Raw genomic sequence first — 15,847 nt, forward strand, 5'->3', positions numbered from 1 at the left:
ACATTTGATCCTTGATTTTGATCTGTTTAGACAAAACTGTTATTTTGTGATATGTCATTCTGATGTTATTTTTTACATAGAATGCAGCAGAACATTAGCAACAAAACATTTCCCTGGATTTTTCCCCCTCTGCCCTTTCTGTATTGACTCACAGTGTTACTAACAGTATACTGTAGTATAGGAGGTTGGATTTGAAAGCCAAATAGACTTTTTCACCTTGATGATTCCATATCTTTCTGGTGGCTTTTTTTTGTGTTAAAAAACCCCCTGTAATAATGAGAAGAGCACTTACAGGAATACAATTGCTTGGATAACAGATGTAGTGGTTCACCTTACCGGAGCTATCTTAAATAGCAGCTCACGGGGACTATAAACTAATACAAATCCAAAATATATAGAAGTTGCTGAACCTGGCCTTTTCATGGCATTCATGATTTTTGGAGAGGCGTGTATGTGTGCAAGTTTAAATTAAAGCAATTACTAACTGTATACAGCATAAGGACTCATCAAATTTATCTTCCCGAAACCACTGAAAATCTACTAGTTTCTGACAGAAAGATGAAATTCTTTAATATTTAAATATTGGAGAAGTAACCAGGTTGATTTCATTTCATTTAAATGTTATAAATTAAATTAAGCACAGTTCTTTTTTTCCTTCCAATACCAGCTCTTTTTGGTGGACTGAAGTCCCTTAGAATATTTCTCCAAACAAATGAAAGATTAAGAAAACAAATGCATGTTTTACAAATATGAAAAGTTTGAATAAGTAATAGGAATGCAGACACATTGTTCAGGTGACAAATGTAAAGTTGACAAGCAAAGTATACATGAAGAAAGGAACAACTTGACTTTTGCTAAATAGTTAAAAAGGAGCTTTTTGATTTTGGGGGGCAGTTAATATAAAGCCATTGAGGCTCCCTTAGACCTGTCCTTCTACCTTAACTTCCCAAGACCCCCTCTCATGGTTCCCTCTCCTACTGGAATATTGCCATTCTTTGATTGGCAGTTCTACCGGCCAATTATCAGAACTTTAAAAAGATAGTTCAAATTTGTATTACTTTTCAAATTCTTCTTCATGGTTTATTGCATACGTATATAGGGTTGGGAAAACATTTTAAAAGTCTGTTTTGCTTTTCTTGGAAGCAAGAATGTTTTCCTGTTCCTCCTTCTACATTCACTACTATTAATTTAAATTTGCAGCTATCACAGGGAGATGAAAGCTGTGACTTTGGAGGCAAATGTCTATCACCGACTTCCATAGAAGTGATGAGACTTCTAGCCAGCACTGTCTATGACATTTATCACACTTGATCTTATGAAGTCTAGCTTTTGTGTAAAGCATCCTATTATAATAATAGTAATATGACGGCCGTGTAAGACAGTGGGGAAATAGAGCTCCATATTTAGAATATCTTGCTCAAGATCCATTTATAAAGAAAGAAGGATCTAACTCAGAAGCAGCGCAAACTGGATTAGATTGTTTCTAGAGATCCAATCGATATCCCAGATCCTTTTGGAGAGTTTCTGCACGCATCCTGGGTATCTGTTATCAACAGCTGTGACAATGGTTTATTTTGTTCAATGCCTATTGTTTATTTTCTAACCAACTTTAAAACAAGAACAAACCTCAACCAGATTCATGCATGGAAGACTCAAGATACCATCTAAGAGGCACGCATAGTGGTCACAGCAAACTGGAAATGACCGCTTTTATTAAAACATGACAGTATATTACCAAGGCTGTCGATTTGCTTATTTCTAATGTCTGTTATATTATCTTGAAAGGGTATGTATACCCTTTCAAGATAATATATGTATACAGGTAGTCCTCAACTTACAACAGTTCATTTAGTGACTGTTTAAAGTTACAGCATCACTCAAAAAAGTGACTTATAACCATTTTTCATTCTTACGACCATTACAGCATTATAGTTGTATGTCAAGGACTACTTGTATTCCAGCAATACCACATTTATCTGATTTGGGAATTGTCCAGTGACTTATCACCTTTGAGATAAAGGGGGTGGTGGTTTTATATTGCTCCATGTGTGTTCATAAAATGCTTAGAAAGTTTTGAATGAGAGGCACAGGATATGTGCCAGGTATGATGCATTTAAGAGAAGCTCTTCTATCGTGTGCTCTGTATCACTCAGAAAAGCAGGCCAGTAATGTCCTTAGAAAGGGAGGCTGTAGGATGTTGCTTCTAGGACATAGACTCTTCCTGGTTTCAGAATTTGTTTTTGAAACTCCTTCCTAGAGCAAACAGGCCTGCCTCTGCTTCTCATAAAGACTGCTTATTTTGACTTATGGATAGAAGCATGAGAAGGGCAAGGTCATTGTAGAACAAATGTGCCTCTGTGTATATTTCTTGTTTCGCATTGCCACCTGAAGCGTTTATTTAGTTTACTAACTTCCTCTCCTCCTCCCTACTTCCCCACTCCCTTTTTCTGTAGAATTCGTAAAACAAGGTCGAGAGAAGTTGGAACAGACCATCAAGGCCTCCAGTTCCAGGCTGTGCTCCTAGTGAGTATCTGTTTCTTTCTGTTGATCGGGTGCTGTTCCTTTAAAACTCAGCTTGAGGATGCCCTCCTACCAGGAATAAGCAGTGAAATGAGCCGACTGGCACAGACAGGATGCAGAGGGAACCACGACTTGCACAAACTGGAATTTGTTACTCAATATGGCTTTGTTACACTACTCCGCTTCTAAGGAGAGCTTTTTGTCAAGCAGATGTAAGTAAGGTACTTAAGCAAGATATCTGAAAATGAGACTTAACTCTAGGGTCTTCAGGAGGTATTTTGAAATGTGGTGCTTTTATTTAATACCATTTCTTTTAAGAAATATGGGCAGTGTGGAGCTGCGAAATATTTTTTTGTTTAGCCTTTGCTAAGAGAGGTGGGGAGCATTACATCTGAAAATGTCTCATGCTTGGTTTGTGGGAGTTTGCTCCAAAATGTTAGGAATCAGAGTTTGCAGGGTATGTATGCAGTCAATCCTTCCTTATTACAAAATACCATTCTTTCAATGTAGTCTGCTAATAATTTCATAGGGAACAAGGAGGAGAAATGTACAACAGGAGTACCTATTAAAGGCTAATTGCAACTTGGGGGGGGTGGATTTTGGGTGGGGAAATAAAGAAAAGTTCAAAAAGACATTGAAAGATCTAATTACAGCTTTAATTGTAAAAGTGTGTAACGTATACAAATTGCCTCTACAATTCTAACTATTCTGTGATAAAAGCAGGAAAAAATAGATTAATTTGCTGACAAGGTTTTAATTAATCCCCACTTAAAATAGGACAGGAAATGGCTGAAATGCCATTCCAACTGTTATCACAAATAACAGCTCTGTACTGGCTTTGTTGGGATATGGTTTAATAAGAAGTTTTATTTCTTCACTATGGCAGCCAAATTAACCCCCCAGGGTTTAAATGAGATCTGTGACGTAATGGTGGAGTCTCAGTGTCTCAGTCTTGTTCCACTTTTCTCAGTTAATCATTGTGTTTTAACCCTCAGTGTTGAAAGAGTAGCTGTTTTAATGGACCATTCCAGAAGCCCAGAGCATAATAGCCAGGTAAGGGCTGAGATCTTTATTAAAAGTATTGGAGATGGGACAATTTTGAACAAAGAGAAGATGGGGCAAAGTTTCTTAGCTGCCTTAGATCTGCCAGGAGAAAAAACTACAATTTACTGTACATAGTTTCATCAATCACAGGCCAGTCTGTCCAAATGTGATTCCTTTGGATTTGTTGACTGGCTACTGATTATGAGAGCTGAGATCCAACACATCTGGAGCAGAGGTCCCCAACCTTTTGGGCACCAGGGACCGGTTCCATGGAGAGAGGGGTTTTTTGTGGACCGGAGGGGGTGTGGTTTTGCATGCTGCCTGCATCCTGTTGATGGGGCTTCACTTGCTTGCATGGACCGGTTTCGGGCATGCCGTGGACTGGTGCCGGTCCATGGACCGGAGACTGGGGACCCCTGATCTAGAGAACATCAGGTTAAGGAGACTGCTGGGTTACCCTGGTACAGGTTTCTCTGCAAATTTACCATTCCTAGCAATTAGATAGCTTTTGTTTTTTTCCCATAGATGTGGCATTAGCCAGTGTTCTGGTGGTCCTTGACTTATGACCACATTTGGGACCAGAATTTCCATTGCTTATCAAGGCAGTTGTTAAGTGATTTTATGACCTTTTTTGCCATGGTTGTTAAGCAAATCACTGCAGTTGTTAAGTGTATAATATGGTCATTAAGCAAATTCAGCTTCTCCCATTGACTTTGCTCCCGGAAGCCAGATTGGAAGGTAGCAATCCCATGGTCCTGGGATGCTGCAACCATTGTAAATGCATGCCAGGCACCCAAATTTTGCTCATGTGACCTTGGGGATGCTATGATGGTTGTAAGTGTGAGGATCGGTAGTAAGTCACTTTTTTCAGTGCTATGGTAAGTTCAATTGGTTGCTAAACAAATGGTTGTAGATTAAGGATTGTCTTAACTGAATTCTTATTCAACTTCATGATTTTTTTATTTTCTATCTATAGCCTTTATCACCAAGTGACAATATCAACCTTGGACCATCTGCTAATCCCAAGTAAGACCACGGAAAAGACTATTCATAGCACTATAGAATACAAAGAAATGGCTGCTTCTACATCTATATTTTGTCCCACTAAGGCTAGTCATTTCAAGCTCTAGTAAAAACCTTCTCTTTATAAGCTGCTAATAATTCATTGGTAGGACAGGCAAGGAGTAAGTGCAGGGACTGCAGTGTATCCTAATGATGGGGAAGGGTATGGGCCGAATGAAATTACAGCCTGGGGAAAGGTTAACTGTGTTAATATTTTACACAAAGGTTACCTGAAGCCCAGTAGTGGGCTTCATTATTATTTTTCTCCCTTAGAATTGTATTGTAATAGCTCATTGAAAATAAAACCTATACATCTCAGCCAATAAAACATACATATTTGTCTTCACAGATAACAAGAAGTCTCTGTGTCCTGATGTTCCTTGTTTGCTTTTGGGCAGGGGAACACCCATGTCGGGGTTACCTTTTGCCAAACTAGAGCAGCAGATTCTGGGAAAGTGAGAAACCATTGGAGGGGGGGGGTTAGTAAAAAGAGTTATTGTGCTTTGAGTCCTGCACCCCTAAATAAGCCCTCATGGAATGAATGACACTGGGACAGAAATTAAAGTAAAATACAATTCTAAACTTGTCACCCTTTGTACATCCATTTTATCATCCACTCGGCAAAAATGTATTAGGATTGATTTAGAGGTAGAGGAGAAAGTTCTAACCAATACAGAAGAAGGCCTTTGATGTATTTATTTAATCTCTCTCTTTTTTTTCCTAATAGTGCCAAGCCAACTGATTTTGACTTCCTAAAAATAATTGGCAAAGGAAGCTTTGGGAAAGTAAGTAACCTAGTTTGGGAAGTTTTCTTGTGGACTACTTGTTGATCCAAATAGCTTTTCATTCATGGCTTTTTACCTTTGGGAATTAATGTAGCATTTGCACATGTTATTTTCCCAGTCAGAATAGTCCAATCATAAGGCCCAGTGAAATGGATCCCTTAGGCCAGTGATGGCGAACCGAGTGCCCAACTGCAAACCAAACACCACTTATTTATTGTTGGATGCCGGGTGGTGTGGTCACCTCGTTGTTGCTCATGGGGAGGGATGCCTGTGGGGGTCAGGCAGGGTTGGGGAAGATCCAGGGGGTCTCTGGCGGGTGGGACGGTGGGCAGGAGGCTCGTCCTGCGGGGTTAGGAGAGGTGAGATAGGGGACAGGGCAGGGGTGACATTGCTGCAGAACAAGGCAAGGTGAGGCAGGGGCCGGGGCGGCTGCTGCCTGATACCATTGGCCCCCGCACACAGCAAGCACATGGGGGCCAACTGTGTCCATCAGCAGCCACAGCCTGCCGGACCCTCAGTTTCAGCGCGATGTGGCTGTTTGCCGCCGGCCGCGGCCATTTGTCGCCTCGCGTGTCACACCCAATGCTGCTGCCATGAGGCCGTGGAACAAGCCGGGCGGAGGTAAGAAACCGGTATACCGATTTCTTACCACTGCCCAGCTTGTTCTGCGGCCTCATGGCAGCGGCATTGGGCAGGGGGTGACAAACGGCTGGTTTCAGCATGACGCGACTGTTTGCCACCTCGCGTATTACGCCCAATGCTGCTGCAATGCGGCTCGGCCGAAAGCAGCCGTGGAACAAGTGGGGCAGGTTCCCCTCTCACCTGCCCATTCAGCTACAGCTTTGGTGGCTCTGTAGGCAGAGCTGCGAAGTTCTCTTCTCTGACAGAGCCACCAAAGCAGCAGGTGGAGTGCCGGAGGCTCAGAGAGGGAGGGTGCTGAAGTGGGCGGTCGGGCCATTGGCGAGAGCAATGTGTCTGAATGGAAAGCAGCCTCAGAACAAGTGAGGCAGGTAAGGAAAGAAAGATCTTTTAGTTTGGAAGTAGTATTTCCCTTCTTCTCCCAACATAAAACTTTCCATGCGTAAAGTTTTGAGTGCTTTAGAAATGACAAGTAGTCCCGACTACAACGGAGCCCAAAATTTCCATTGCTGAGCAAGGTAGTTGTTAAGTGAATTGTGCTGTTTTACTACCTTTTTTGCCATGGTTGTTAAGCAAATCACTACATTTGTCAAATGAATCGTGCAGTCTTTAAATGAATCTGGCTCCCTCCATTGACTTTGTCTGTCAGAAGCTTCTTAGGAAGGTTGAAAATGACAATCCCAGGGGCCTGGAACACTGCAACCATGATAAATACATGCCAGTTTCCAAGCACCCAAAGTTTAATCACATGACTGTGTGGATGCTGTAATGGTCATAAGTGTGCGAACTGGTCATACGTCACTTTCATCAGTGTCATTGTAACTTCAAATGGTCATTAAATGAATGGTTGTAAGTCAAGTATGTCATTATGGCCAGGGCACTGCTCAGCTCCCATTGTTCCAGCAATCTGCTACAGAAATGCCCTCTCCTTGCCCAGTTATTGGGCACTGCATCATGGTTAGTTTGGCTTGGACTACCTGATCTTTTTCTCCTTATGCTGGGATACCAAACTGTCAAAAGAGATCAATATTTTTGTCAGCCAGGAGTCTGGCTATTTGTTATGCACCGTATATATAGGGGTATATGTTGTGTGCTGGAGAAATTGTAAAATATGGAAGTGTGTGAAACATGTGGAATGATAGGCATGAGAAAGAAAAAGATCAAATCAAATCTTTGTTACAGTCATAGGCCAGCATAAGGAGGGTGGGACACAAACAATTAGTAATTAAAAAGGTCATTTGGCTAATTCACCTCATGAGGATAAAAGGAAGGAAAGCTCTGTATTTCAAATCAGCTCTTTTGATAACTCAGATAGGCATTTTTGGAATGGTGATGGTGGTGTTTTACCTAGGCATTTCAATTGTCTATTTCTCTGAGAGTATTATTGAGCTCCTAGAAGATCAATACTCCAGTGAAATGATTTTATTGTTGCTGCCAGCTCAGGTTCACTGAGATTATTATCAGGAGTCTGATAGCATCTTTTCTGACTAATGAAATGTATTAAGCGGTATAAGCTTTCATGAGTAGCAGTTCATTTCATCATATGAATCTCACAAAAGCTTATGCCTTTTAATAAAATTTGTTAGAAAAGGTGCTACCAGACTTCTGATTTTTCTTTTGGCCACAATAGACTAACTCAGCTCTCCTCCTACAATGTCTACCAGATTACTCTAGTTTTTCACTGTCTGCCCAGAAAGGAGCTTCAATTACCCTTGCAAGAGGCCTGGATGAAGAGCCAAGTCTTCACAGCTCTTTGAAACACCAATAAGTAAAGACCCTCCAGATCTTGGGGAGAACCTTGTTCCAGAGGGCAGGCAGTGCTACAGAGAAGATGCACCTCTGGGGTCTCAATAGATGGCATTGTTTAATCAAAGGAATCCAGATCATGTCTAAACTGCCAGACTGGGTTGCACAGGGAGATACTACGGGAAACTTGTGTTCCCTCAAGTAAACAAGCCATGTTACATGTACAGCTTTATAGGTAATAACTGGCATCTTGAAACATACAGGTAGTCCTCAACCTATGACCACAATTGAGCCCAAAATGTATGTTGTTAAATGAGAATTTTTTAAAGTGAGTTTTGCCCCATTTTAAGACTTTTTTTGCCACATTTGTTAAGTGAATCACTGCATTTGTTAAATTAGTAACAGGGTTGTTAAGTGAATCTGGTTTCCCCATTCACTTTTGTCAATGTAATGATTTAGAAGCTAACCAGCTTGTATACTATGAGATGAATGATGCAATGTTAGGAATGACTCAGCAGGAGTCTGTATCCCTTTAAGAGCTTGAGTGTAAAAGGGAAGGCCTTGCTTGAATCTTTCTGTCTCCTCCGTTTCCTGCGGTAATTGCTGTATATTGGAGTTTGCTGAATGACCATGTGTATGTATCTTGTTTCTAGTGTATATTTTTAGATAGTGTAATATAAACCACCATTTAATACAGACCACTGTTTACTGAATTTACTCCTGGGTTACCTCAGCGCAATAAGACTGTGCATGCTCTGACAACTTTGCTTGTCAGAAAATCACAAAAGGGGATCACATGAGTTTGGGACACTGCAACCATCATAAATATGAGTCAGTTGTCAAGCATCCAAATGTAAATCATGAGACCATGGGGATGCTGCAATGGTCGTAAGTGTGAAAAATGGTCATAAGGCACTTTTCTCAGTGCCGTTGTAACTTTGAACGGTCACTAAATGAACTGTTGTAAGTCAATGACTACCTGTTCTTGGAACCATAATGGCAATCACTGCTGATACTAATTCTGGACCAAATGAAGCTTCTATATGGTTGTCAAGGGCAGCCTCGTATAGAGTATGTTGCAGTAGTCAAGCTGCAAGGTAAACAGGGTGTGAGAGACTATACGAAATACCTCCTGATCCAGGAAACAGCATTGCTGGTACAGCTGGCATACCAGATGAAGTTATGCAAAGGCCTTGGGTTGATATAATTACAGTTCCATATTAAAAGTCCTATTTCCTAAATTCCATTAAGAAATTCCAGAATATTTATTTTACTTTTTAAAATGAGTATCTCAGTTTAGCTTGACATGTTGAAAGCAATAAGCACTTATAAATGGAATAGATTAGCCAGTCATAGGCTACTGCTATTTTTCTAGGTTATAATCCCAAATATTTTCAGTTAAGTATTGATTTTTGTCCCCAATTTTCTTCCCTCACAACAGGCGTCTCTTTTTGGTACGATTTAAAAAAACAAAAACTCTTTTCAGCATTTTATATTTCTTATATTTTTAATGTATACCACATCACTGTGGCATTTGATTCCAAAGAGAATCAAATGCCACAGATCCTGCTGACCACATCAGTCAACAGTTCATCCATAGTAGGTCAGATGGTTTTATTACTATTTTTCCTTGAAGGTTTTTCTAAAACAGTCTTGGCCAAATGTAATGTTTCATTTGTTGATAAAATGTTTCAAATGTATTTGAATACAAGGTTGCAAATAGGTTAAACTCAGTACAACAGGTGGTGGCTTAATGTGTAAAGTTTCATTTGCTCATGTTGTGCATGCGAACCCGTCCTTGCTGCCACCTGTCTGTTGAGTCTAAAAGGTTGACCGCTGTAGTGCAATACCTGTTCATACAAGATATATAGCTTTTTATGTGAGACTCATACTGGGAAGGAGATTCCATGACTCAGCTGGTTCTCTCTTCCAGTCCCTGAGAAATCACTGAATGGGACTGAATGGGGCACATGAGGTGTTTCTCCTTCCTGACCCTTTTAGTACTAATAAAAAATATTTATAAGTAGGGTTAAACTTATAGGTCCTTGGTACTCTCTGAGCTTGGTGGTTTTTGTGCAGATTTTTATTACTCAGACTAGGTAATATCAACACTAGTGAGCAGTGGGGTTTACTGTCAGTTTATATTCTAGTTTCTTACCCCTGTCAGTGTTGGTGGGAGTGATCTTAGAGGTTGTTTGGTTGGGCTGTTTACTGTTGGCTTCTTTGGCAATTTCTTGATTGGAGTATTACTGTCCGAAATGGTATAGGGTTTCCTGCCTGAGCAAGGGGTTGGACTGGATGACCTCCAAGGTCCTTTCCAACTTTATCATTATCATTATTATTATTATTATAGATTTTTTTGTTGCTAGCATTGTGCTTTTAAAACAGGCCAACTGGAAGTGGAAACTTCTTGGTCTCTCATTTCTACTACAGGTCCTTTTGTCCAAACGCAAGTCTGATGGAAGATTCTATGCTATAAAAGTTTTGCAGAAAAAGTCCATCCTTAAGAAAAAAGAGGTAAGTTTGAAAGATATTTTGTTTACACCAAATGCAGAATATTTTGGTACTTCTGCCTTCCTCTATATAGTATGATCTTTTTTAACCAAATGACAGATATTGATTATATTTTAGCATGTGCAACAATCTTGTTGGTAGACATAAAAAATGTATGCTTGCATGTGTATATTTCTATCAAGAATTTAGTAGTATATGAGAATAATTTTTAGGCTTTAGGAACTATTTTATGCTACTCTCTTCTGATCCAGTTAGGAACTTGGTCTATCCATGAGGTCTATCATGCATAAGAAAACCTCTGCATTTACTACTGGAATGATCCCTCATGTTCTTGTGCTACTATCCAATGACAGCACATTGCAAGCCCCCCCCCAATCTACAACCACGGGAAACCAGATTTGCTCTCAATTCCTTCAACTCTCCATATCAGAAAGAATGTACTTTCCTATATGCTTTTCTTATGTTCTGTTTCTAAGCCTCTGAAGTAAAGCTGACAACAATATGGAGGAAAAGTGAATTGGGCATATAGAATTTATCAATAGCTGGCAGATTGCATACAATACTCGGTGTGAGAGCCGTATCATTCATACACCTTTAATCGATTCCTCTAATACATTCAATTTATTAAAAAAAGCCATAGGAGTACTATATTAAAAAAAAATCTTCCTTTCTACAGTCTCTTTAAAAAAAAACCATTTAATGATGCTATTTGACATCAGAAAGTAGCAAGTAAAAACATTTAAGTGATCCCTCATTCAAATCTCCCCCACTTTCTGTAGTTCTTTTTGCTACATGTTATTTAAAAAACCTAACCTGCATATTTGTATTTTTGTCCTTCTTGGCTCTTGACAGCAAAACCACATAATGGCAGAACGCAATGTGCTCTTGAAGAATGTGAAACATCCTTTCCTTGTGGGACTCCACTATTCTTTCCAAACCAAGGAGAAACTCTACTTTGTACTGGATTATGTAAATGGAGGAGAGGCAAGTACCTGTCAGTGCTCTTTTTCACAAATTCTAGCATCATTGGCAGATTGCTTTTTCAGTCTAAATCACATTGACATTTTCTCCTTCACTCCTATGAGCGATTCAGTGCATGGGTGGATGATAACTGAATCAACCTTGGACAGAAGACTAAAACTAAAGCTAGCCCTTGACTCGCAACCTTAACTGAGCGTGGAATTATGCTCATATGTTGTGATGGCCATAAAGCAGGTCACCCACGTAACCAACTACATTTAGCATCCTTTTTTTGTAGCAGTCATAAAGTGAACATGGTGGCTGTAAAGCAAACACTGAAGTCATCAAACAAATGCTGTTGTCATTAAGTGACCTCATTGTTCACTACGCGGTGTTTTTGCCAAAACCTGGAAATAAATATCAGTTTTCATAAAAAATGTCACAAATCATGGTGCGGGACACTGAAAATGGCCATAAATGGGGACCCGTTGCCAAGCACCTAAAATGCAGTCATGTGACTGCAAGGGGTAATGGTGGCGGTCAGAAGTTCAGAACCAGGTTGTAAGTCTCTTTGGGAGAGTCTGTCAAAACATCAAAAGGTCACCAAGCGATGGGTCATAAGTTGAGAACTACCTTTATAAAATACTGGAGCAGTTTCCTATGAAATTATGTTAAAATCAGGCAGTGATCTGGTTACATAACTGGGGTTGCATAAATAATATTTATCATTATCATTATTATTTACAATATATGTGCACTATTTCCTATGCCAAAGCATCTTGAAGTAGTTTACAATGAAAAGAACAAACAGCCAAACTCATAATAAAGAATACATTAAAATGATAGCTATCATGATATAGTGGTTAATGTCCTGAACTAGGAGCATGGAAAGTAAGTTCTAGTCTTCACTTAGGGGAATATTGATGCTCCACAAGATATTAAAAGTTATTAATGAAAGTAAAATCTATTCATTAAAAAGTGGGCCAAATAATTCTTCCAACTTTCCAAGCGGGAATGCCTAAATGAAACTGCTAAAAATTGTTTGAACAGGGTGTATGATACTGTTCTACTCAGGTCTCTCGATTCTGTTAAATAAAAAGAGGACTTACGAAACATTGTGCTACTTGCCTAAGTTTTTATCTCTCTGTTTCTAGTTATTCTTCCACCTACAAAGGGAGCGCTGTTTCCGCGAACCTCGAGCTCGCTTCTATGCAGCAGAAATGACCAGTGCGGTGGGCTACCTTCACTCACTGAATATCATATACAGGTAAATTATATTGGCATCAGAGCAGGTAGTGCTCCCATTGATTGCTGCAAAACATATCAATATGTGAATTAACAGAATAGGTAGGTTTGGCTACCTGTGAGCACAATAGTTTCTAGTTTCTCTGAACTTTTGGCATTTATTTAGAAATATATTTGTCCTTGAAAAGCCCCTAAGACCCTCTAAAAAATCCAAGTGTTACTATATTGGATATCTAAGAGCATGTCATAGAGACCCAGTTTGGTGTAGTGGTTAAGGCATCAGACCAGAACCTGGGAATTCTAGTCCTGCTTAGGCATGAAACCAGCTTGGTGACCTTGGAGTGGTGACTGTCTCTCAGACTTAGGAAGAAGGAAATGACAAACCACTTTTGAAATCTTGGCAAAAACCTTGCTGGACTTGTCCAGGGCAATTGCCAGGAATAAAAACCTGACACAGAAAGAGGGAGACAGAGAGAAACAAAGAGCAAGCAGATAGCATATGTCAAAGTGTGCTCCAAGATGGACATCTGAGTGAACTGAAATCATTAATTGAAAATGATAATTTGGAACTTACCAATCATTTTAGTAGAGTCTTCCCCAACTTGGTGTCCCTCAGATGATCTGATCATGTTACATAGGTATTATAGGAAATGAAGTCTAGCATATTGGAAAAATACATTAAGGATATACAGTACTCACAAGTTTGAAAATTAGACAGGGCTGCCTTAAAGTTTCTTTGTCTCAGCACTGCCTTTGGGATGGCTAAATGGGAATCTATATGTTGCTGCAAGAGATCTGGATCTGTCTTCTGTCTGCCCCTGCTGTATCATATAAACTGCAATTCCTTTCTCTCTCTCTCTTTTAAAAAGGGACTTGAAACCTGAAAATATTCTTTTGGATTGTCAGGTATGTTATTAGTGCTCTCATGTGGAGAAAATTACAATTGTCACTGTTAAGAGGGACCAGGTTTAATAATTTCTAACAACTACTTCCTGTAGTTTCCAGTAGTTTATGATGAAAAATTTCATGCCTTGTCAAGTGTGAGAGATATATAATTAAGAGCCTGCCACTTGTGAGAAATGACTTGTGAAATGCTGGCCCAGGCTTTCCCCAGTCACTGCTTATGAGTTGCAGTGCAAGTTGCTAGTTTTTAGTAACTAACATTTTGCTTGTAGAATTCTTCTGCTCAGGACCCACGTTTGCCTGGTTTATGTTTGTTTATTTGTTTATTTCTCCCTAATCCTTTAGGGTCACATTGTTCTGACGGATTTTGGACTTTGCAAAGAAGGAATGGAGCCAGAAGAAACAACATCTACTTTTTGTGGGACACCAGAAGTATGACACAGCATTTCTTATTTTTTTTATTGTCAAGGAAACTGTCCTACTTTTAAAAATTATGGAGGATCCCAAAAGAGCTTGTGTCTATGGGCTATATTTATTCTATCAACAATTAAAATTGATGCATGTAGAATATTTATTTATTGAATCATGTAAATTAATAGTATTTAAGTCATTAGATATTAACACTGATAACATTTTTTCATGAAAAACTTGTATCTTTAACAAATAAAAAATAACAATGAGAAGAGAAACATTGTTTTAAAATTTTGCAAATATCTTCAAATTTTTATTTCACAGATCTCTGAGGGGGTCTTGGGGAGTTCCCCAGGGGTCCTCAGAGCAGACTTTAAGAAAAATTCATATAAATGAATCATCACCCCTTAAATATATACATTTTCTTACTACATCCAATAAAGAAAATAAATTTGGCCTTTGGGAAGTAATTGCAATCCTTTGTCAAATGTTTGTGTATATAATGATATATGATGATGATGATGATGATGATGATGATGATGATGATGATGATGATGATTATTATTATTATTATTATTATTATTATTATTATTATTATTATTATTATTAAAATTTCTATGTATTTAACAGTACTTGGCTCCAGAAGTACTTAAAAAGCAGCCTTATGACCGAACTGTTGACTGGTGGTGCCTTGGAGCTGTGCTTTATGAAATGCTATTTGGCTTGGTAAGTTTTGCTTTTGAAGTTGAGGCTAAAATGGCCTGGGAATGGCTTTTCGTCCTAATGTATAAACAAGCTGATTTCTTTGGACAAAGGGACAAGAAGCATTATCAGGTTTCGAAGCCAATATCAAAGCCTAGCAGTCTGTTTAATTAGAATGGTAAATATTGGGAAATATGTATGATGCTTAATGCTCTAGCACAGGGGTAGTCAACCTTGGGTCTTTTATGACTCGTGGACTTCAACTCCCAGAATTCCTGAGCCAGCTGTGCTGGCTCAGGAATTCTGGGAGTTGAAGTCCACGAGTCATAAAAGAGCCAAGGTTGACTACCCCTGCAGCCTAGCACATTATTTTTCAACCTTGGAAGTTTAAGATGTGTGGACTTCAACTTCCAGAATTCTCTAGCCACTCTAGTTCCCAAGGTTGAGAAAGTGTTAGAATGTTAATAGAACCCTATCTCGGGCTGCTTATCCTTGTGTGCTAGTATAATTAGCCGAGTTTACCATATTCCAGCATAGATGGAACTTGGATAACAGTGTCCATCAGTGTTAGCCTGATGGAATCTGAGAGCTACCAGAGGGATGGGGATTTGGGGTTGACTGGGGATTTCCCCCACAATTTGGAAGCATTGTGCTTTTGCTTCATAAATGTCTTAATTAATAAGTGTCTTAATTAATTTGATCAATTAATTAAAGTGTGCCTGAGTTTTCCCATGTGTTAAGTCTGTCAGCAAATCAGCCATGCTGATGATTGTGCTTAGAGGCAGGATTGGATCTATTTATATGAATACAACTGAACTAATTGTGGAGCACACACATTTAATCTTACTTCAGCTATTCTTTAGGGCTATCAAACCTAAACAGTGAACATATAGCTTATGTAGCTATAGCTCCTGTATAAGTTTGCTGCCATCTAGTGGTTGCCCTGCATTTTTCAGCCCAAATATGGTAGTCCAACTTTTGAATTGTTTATTCAGTAATTTATTTTAAACAAACCATATTCCTTCCATTAAATTCATTAAAAAATCAGTATGAATTGTATTTTATCTAAACATGATACATATTTACACTGTAATTTATACTATTGATCTTTTCCTATTTTTTACTGTCAGCCTCCATTTTACAGCCGGGATATGTCACAGATGTATGATAATATCCTGCACAAACCACTTCATATTCAAGGAACCAAGACCATAGCAGCTTGTGATATCCTACAAGGACTTCTTCATAAAGATCAGAAGAAGAGGCTTGGAGCCAAGACCGATTTTGTATGTGATAATTGCTCAATCTTGGAACCC

General features: G+C 39.1%; 1 protein-coding gene across 2 annotated transcripts in view; it reads left to right on the top strand.

Annotated features, from left to right (window-relative positions):
• Positions 1–15,847, top strand: part of SGK2 (serum/glucocorticoid regulated kinase 2) — a 28,696-nt gene that overhangs the window by 9,153 nt on the left and 3,696 nt on the right. The window contains exons 2-12 of one of the 2 annotated variants that reach the window (XM_015819344.1): positions 2,454–2,523; positions 3,516–3,573; positions 4,541–4,590; positions 5,354–5,411; positions 10,230–10,313; positions 11,163–11,294; positions 12,425–12,537; positions 13,385–13,421; positions 13,764–13,850; positions 14,460–14,555; positions 15,662–15,817. In XM_015819344.1, the coding sequence (XP_015674830.1) occupies positions 2,454–2,523; positions 3,516–3,573; positions 4,541–4,590; positions 5,354–5,411; positions 10,230–10,313; positions 11,163–11,294; positions 12,425–12,537; positions 13,385–13,421; positions 13,764–13,850; positions 14,460–14,555; positions 15,662–15,817 (941 nt within the window). The other variant, XM_015819345.2, reaches the window with a different exon arrangement.

Source organism: Protobothrops mucrosquamatus, unplaced genomic scaffold, assembly GCF_001527695.2.
Source record: "Protobothrops mucrosquamatus isolate PMUCROS unplaced genomic scaffold, P.Mucros_1.0 scaffold903, whole genome shotgun sequence".
Lineage (NCBI taxonomy): Eukaryota > Metazoa > Chordata > Lepidosauria > Squamata > Viperidae > Protobothrops > Protobothrops mucrosquamatus.